Source organism: Eurytemora carolleeae, unplaced genomic scaffold, assembly GCF_000591075.1.
Source record: "Eurytemora carolleeae unplaced genomic scaffold, Eaff_2.0 scaffold813, whole genome shotgun sequence".
Taxonomy (NCBI): domain Eukaryota; kingdom Metazoa; phylum Arthropoda; class Copepoda; order Calanoida; family Temoridae; genus Eurytemora; species Eurytemora carolleeae.
In genome coordinates, this window is record NW_019396702.1 from 165,807 (window position 1) to 171,508 (window position 5,702).

The 5,702-nt window shown below is 33.3% G+C and overlaps 3 protein-coding genes across 4 annotated transcripts in view; 1 reads left to right on the forward strand and 2 right to left on the reverse strand.

Moving 5' to 3' along the window:
* The window catches only part of LOC111707558 (26S proteasome regulatory subunit 6B), a 13,405-nt gene extending 8,113 nt beyond the window's left edge, over positions 1–5,292 (reverse strand). Inside the window, exons 1-2 of the mRNA XM_023480672.1 lie at positions 5,252–5,292; positions 4,787–4,934 (exon numbers count right to left, since the gene is read on the reverse strand). Of these exons, the coding sequence (XP_023336440.1) occupies positions 4,787–4,831 (45 nt within the window). The 5' untranslated portion in view covers positions 4,832–4,934; positions 5,252–5,292. The remainder of the gene's footprint in view (positions 1–4,786; positions 4,935–5,251) is intronic.
* LOC111707562 (RING-box protein 2) lies at positions 128–656 on the reverse strand. Its single transcript, XM_023480677.1, has 2 exons — positions 340–656; positions 128–242 (listed from the first exon to the last, which is right to left on the reverse strand). The coding sequence occupies exons 1-2, from the start codon at positions 498–500 to the stop codon at positions 143–145; spliced, it is 261 nt and encodes an 86-aa protein (XP_023336445.1). The 5' UTR covers positions 501–656; the 3' UTR covers positions 128–142.
* Positions 1,027–3,694, forward strand: LOC111707561 (malonyl-CoA decarboxylase, mitochondrial). 2 transcript variants are annotated; one of them, XM_023480674.1, is made up of 8 exons: positions 1,027–1,266; positions 1,772–1,856; positions 2,257–2,366; positions 2,578–2,656; positions 3,064–3,148; positions 3,266–3,323; positions 3,397–3,503; positions 3,566–3,694. In XM_023480674.1, the coding sequence occupies exons 1-8, from the start codon at positions 1,122–1,124 to the stop codon at positions 3,677–3,679; spliced, it is 783 nt and encodes a 260-aa protein (XP_023336442.1). In that variant the 5' UTR covers positions 1,027–1,121; the 3' UTR covers positions 3,680–3,694. The 2 variants fall into 2 exon arrangements, with proteins under 2 accessions (XP_023336442.1, XP_023336443.1); XM_023480675.1 differs by having other exon boundaries at positions 1,775–1,856.
* Positions 5,293–5,702: the final 410 nt, after the last annotated feature.

The following is a 5,702-nucleotide window of genomic DNA, read 5'->3' on the forward strand; positions in this document are numbered from 1 at the left end:
GGGGGGGGGGGGGGAAAGGGATTCCAAAAATCTTATACTAGGACTGAACCTTCTCGTCTGGCATGGTTTCTCGGTTTATCTATTGTCTACAGGAGCACATCCCCCACATAACAGTAACATGGCATCCACTTACTTCTGCCATTTAATAACAAACATGAGTGTAACCTATGCACATATACCATCCAAACAATCTTACCTTGGTTTCTGACTGGCATCGTAGACAAGCATCCATAACTTGAACTCTGTCAAAAGAAAAGTCTTAATAACCATCAAAAATTCGAAAAATAAACATGAGTAGAACTAGGCATTTTTAAAAGGACTAAGTTAAAATTTCCTTTCCTGCAAATGGCACAAGTATCACACTCCACATCCCAACTCCACATTGCCACAGCATTCCACTTTTTCATTGTAAACATCCTTCCACCTCCTTCTTCCTTCACCTCTTCTTCATTCTTCTTCTCAATCCCTCCATCTTCCACCTTCTCTAATTCTTCCATCATCTCAAACCTTCCCTCTTCAATTCTACATTATCTGCTTCTCCATAAACAAAATCACGACAGCGTCGTGTTAAGAAGAAAAAAATAGATTTAAAATCAAAAATCGCCCGTCATTCGCCGGATGATTTGCGAAAGTTGTAAAAGTTACGGTGCAATTGCGCATTGTGTCAAGGAACAAACTCAAAGATTACAGAGATGTCGTCTTAGAATTTTATATTTGAAAGTTGAAAAATTTTCTTTTTATTCAAAGTAATACGAAAATAGGAGTCGGGGTTATTTTTTCTTTTTTTCCAAAGCAATATACGAAAAATCTAGTTGTTAAGTCAATGAGATATTCTTGAAGTTAGAGAAGGATTTCTGTTTGTTTTTAAGCAGAAAATTGAAAAATTGAAATACCAAGTTATCAGGATAAATAAAAATTCACCGAATTGTTCCATTAAAGATTTCTCGAATTAAAAATAAATTTATATATTTCATGTTTTCTGGGACTTACCCTTTTCTTATTTTGAAGTTTAAATTCAATTCCGCGGCATTTTTCTCTAAGTGCGCTAAAGCTGCTGACGAAACTGAATTATGCAGTTTTGAACTCTGAACTGAACCGATTTTGAATTTGAATAATAAAACATGATTGTTAGAGGAGTGAGAGGATTAAGCCTCCAGCGAATAGTTCATACAAATAAATGCTGGATTGCGAATTTCTACTTTGCAAGCTCACTTCATGGTCCCAATGGAGAATTAAATAAATTAAAAAACACATCCAGACTTTTAGGTAAATTTTTCTTATTTGTTTTTGGCCAGTGTGAAGCGTTGTGATTATTTTTAGATGCTAGATCATCGGTTATTGAATGACGGTCATTCTATGTGGAAAATGTGCGGTTGCTCCGGTCGTGTCACATCCTGCAATCTGTTTTCAACTCTTTCAACCTGTTGTTTTAATATGTGCGAATAAAGTAAAGAGGGGGGGGGGTATAAGAGAATATCTTCAGAATTTTAATTGACCCTCCATGCAAAGATTTTCTGGCTCGAATAGTGTCATTTCTGTGAGATTCTACATTTCTTCATGCAAGCAAGAAATCCGTAAATCACTTTCGCAGAAAAACTGCAAATGAATTTAAAAATTTTATAGAAATAAAATATTGACATCTAATTTCTACCTTATTAGACAAGGTTTAATGGTATCGATGGTAATTGGGCATGGCCATCTTTGCATGGAGGATCACTTGAAATTAAGCTTACAGTCCCTTTAACACAAACAAATGGAATGTTCTATGAAGTAGGGAGTAATGAGCAGGAGCCAAGTTCTACCACAACTGAACGATACTGTTACGAATTCTGCCAGGGATACTCAAAACTACCAAGGTATGTAATTAGTTAATTAATCCACGATAAGCTTAACAAATTTCTTCTGGAAATACATTTTTCTTCCTTTCCTCGGATGAGAAACAATTCGCAGTGACAAAACATCAATTCTGATAGCTAATCTAAGATATCTCTAATATTTTCCCAAATAACAAAGACTGAAAGGTTACCGTTTTGAATCGACGATGCAACTAATTTACATAGAGGGGTTCAGTTAAATTTACGTCGATTCGCTGTTTATTTAACAATCAGATGTTGTCTCTTTTAATTGCCAAATTTCAATGAAATGATCTGTTCCTTTGGTATTGCCACTTAGGTTGTAATTCCAATTAGGGGGGGGGGGGGATTGTTCAAAGAAACTAATGAAGCAATAACCTAATGTTTGATTGATTGATTGCAGTGGAGAAGTTCGTGATTTTTTGCTCCATCTTGCTCCAAGCTGTCGAATTGATAAACAACTTGTTCTTGAAGCTGCCTCAACCATCCTTAAACAGAACTCAGATGCAAAATGTAAGTTCTAATTCATTAACTTTAAATTGTTGTAATTTTTCCTAAAACCTTTCTGCCTCTTCACCCCCCCCCCCCCTCATTGATGACATTTTTAAAATTAAAACAATAGGTTAAGCAAGGCTTGTGTGGGATAAAAAGTTAAGAAAACTTTTCCCTTATGCCCAAATTCTAAAAATAATTAAACAAAATTATAAAAACTTTATTTTTGCAGTTGACAAACTTCAGAAATCCCTGCAGTCTGTCCTAACTCCGCCAATCAATAAAATATTTTCAAAAATTGGTCAAACAAGGTAAGTTCTATTAATTTCACAGATTAAAATTATTAACAAATTGGCTCAAAATTTCCCACTTTTCGAGGGGAGAGAGGGGGGGGGGTGTACGCTTGTATGGCTAAAAGAATCCGGAAAAAAATTATTGAACTAAGTGGAATACAATTTCTATTTTAATATGGACTATATTTTTGCAATTTTCTTGGGAGCCTGTGCTTTATAAGTCGCATTATATGCAAAGTATCATTATTATGTAATTATTTCTTGAATATAAATCTTTAAGAATTTTTGAATGCGATTAAACACTCTCCTTTATTCTTTTATTTGTATAATTATGAATATAAAATATATTTATCAAATAAAATTTATTTATTAAATCCTGTTAATAATTTTTTACAGTTTTTTTCTTTATATTTTCATTGTTATAGGGGTGGAATCAAATTCTTGATTGATCTAAGAAAAGATGTGCTAACACAAATGAAGACTCTAGACCCCACCTCACAAGAGCACAAGGAATATTCCACATTTTAACAAAATAAAATATAAAAAAAATAAAATTCTTGGGTTATTTTTTCATACGTCATTCGTCTGGAAGCAATAGAATATTAAAGTTTTAATTTAGAATATTAGGATTTGCAAGAGTTATCGCAATGTTTGAAGAATCTACTTTCAGTTTGGATTTCTGTAGGTAGGTAGAAAGAAAATGCGGGAAATTTCGATCAAGAATTTGCCCCATTTTTAATCGCCCTTTTGTTTTCAAGGATTTATGAATATCCGACGAGTCACGTGGGACTCTGCTAGTTCTCTGCTTGAGAAGATATCTGTTTACGAGGCCGTTCATCCACTTAGAGGCTGGACGGATCTCAAAGTAAGTTTAAATAAAAAAATAAAAATAAATAAAATGAATTTACATTTTTCTTCTAATTTTAGAATCGATTGGGTCCATACAGGCGTGTTTTCGTGTACACACATCCTAGTATGTCTGAAGAGCCGCTGGTAGTACTTCATGTTGCACTTACTAAAGAGGTATGGGAAAAGACCTAAAAAAATCAAAATGGATTGATTAAGTTGAATTTGATTCACACTTTTTAGTTTCATTAAAGGCATTAAACGTACAACAGAGGTTATTTGAATAAAATGGATAAGATGTCGTGGTCATTCAATTTTTAAATTAGAAACATCGTATAATCTATATAATAATCGCTTGCCGAACGCAACCGATAGAAGTAAGCTCAGGTGTTCAAAAACACAGGCTGTTCAAATGATTAAGAAACTAACAGTTGAAGAAAGGACTCTTTTTCTGAAGGAATTGAAAAAAGTAATCTCTCCAGACTTATGATGCATGAGAAAACTGGTAGAACTAATCTCTGTTTAATGGAACTAGAAATTTGGAATAAAATTAATCTAGAGGAATTCAAAAACTTAATACCTTGAATAAAATCTAAATGCAATTATGACTTGTAAATAATATTTTAATGATATTTTTTCTTTAAACGCCAAATAACGGGCTTGTGATTACCTATTCAAAACTGAAAAAAACTTTGGAGCTATCTTCTAAAACAAAAAAGTTAGAGCCATTTGAAACATAGAGGCCGGCCTCAAAATCTCGAATTATTGGAAACTTTCCGGAGCCATATCTCCGGCCTCGGAGGTCTCAGAACGCTCATCTTCGGGTTCCGACATTTTTTTTCATATCCCAAATTGTATGCAAAATTTCAGCAAAATCTGTAACATGCCGTCCATAGGTGGTTGACTTGACATGGAATGACCCTTTCCGTACACTTTGCTGTGACGTTTTTCGCCTGCTGAAGAACTAGTTTTATGCGTAACAACAATAATAAAGATTGTAAACAATAACACAAATGATAAACAGACATCTGGTGCATCTCTGGCGTTAGATGAAGATTCACCGTATACTAACTAATGTTTGTTTACTATAGATCAGCTGCCTTTGTTCTTGCTTTTCACATTGATGTTATAATTATTTTTATACTTGAATCAGAAGGAAAAAAGATTACTTTAGTTGAAAACCTACATTAGACACTTTGGACAAGTATATTTTTCTCATTTCAAATGTAATAATGCAAATCAATACCAAAATTTTCCATTTCATTTCCCTTTTCTGAAAAGATAGAGCCGGTATCTCCCTACCTTTACTTGGGTCTCCTCTTTAACGTCGATTCCGATTTCTTCCATTGTAAAATCTGAAAGTATATTTTTGTTTGAGTAAAAGTAATAAATGCACTGGCTTTATTTCCCCAGTTTCTGCACGGACCATTGCTGCTGACACAGCGGACACCTGAAGGTAGAATCCATATTCAAAATAGAAAAGTAAGTAAACTGTATAATTCTAAAAACTCATTTTGAAACCAAAAAATGCCGCTATTTTTCCTTCAGGGAAAATTTCAAAAAGGAATAAAAATAGTTGAAACTATTGATTTGAAACGAAAAAAAAGTATTTTGGTGAAATATTGAATTTAAAATTTAACGGTAAACAGGCAAGTAAAAATTAACCTTTGCTGATTGAATAATCATTGGAACGATTATTCACTTTAAGGAAGACATTATTCCAAGACTATTTATAGAGATTAGAGACTTCAATAAATCTGGATTCACCTATTATTCTGTTTAATCCAAAGAGACATACAGCACTGAGAACAATCCAAATATATAGATAAAAAATATTTCCCAAAAGGGGGGAGGGGGGGGGGATTTAGTAGAAAGGTATCCATTTTTACCAATAACTCTGAGAACCACGAATGAAATAGTTACAAGTCGAAATCGAAATTTAAAAAGGTCTCATGGTAAGTTAGATGTTTATGTTTAAAAATCCCCTAAATTACGTGGTCCCTTGTATAGTATATTAGCTGAACTTTATGGCAAAAAAAGAAATTAATATTATATTTGAGTTTGTTCCTGGTGAAACGAATGATTGCATTCCCCCCAGACAACAACACAATCTTTTCCTCCTCTAGCGTCAACCTAAAACAACATCTTTATAAAAAAAAATGTTAAAATTAAATATTTGAAAACCGAGTTAATTATTTCTCATCACAACCTTGCATTT

What these genes read in the sequence shown, in the direction of transcription:
- LOC111707562 (XM_023480677.1), bottom strand. Translation starts at nt 500, where the DNA reads ATGATGGAAGAATTAGAGAAGGTGGAAGATGGAGGGATTGAGAAGAAG. An exon ending in GATACTTGTGCCATTTGCAG is followed by an intron (nt 243 to 339) that starts GAAAGGAAATTT and finishes TTCTTTTGACAG; the next exon opens with AGTTCAAGTTATGGATGCTT.
- LOC111707561 (XM_023480674.1), top strand. Translation starts at nt 1,122, where the DNA reads ATGATTGTTAGAGGAGTGAGAGGATTAAGCCTCCAGCGAATAGTTCAT. An exon ending in GGATACTCAAAACTACCAAG is followed by an intron (nt 1,857 to 2,256) that starts GTATGTAATTAG and finishes GATTGATTGCAG; the next exon opens with TGGAGAAGTTCGTGATTTTT. An exon ending in TCAAAAATTGGTCAAACAAG is followed by an intron (nt 2,657 to 3,063) that starts GTAAGTTCTATT and finishes TCATTGTTATAG; the next exon opens with GGGTGGAATCAAATTCTTGA.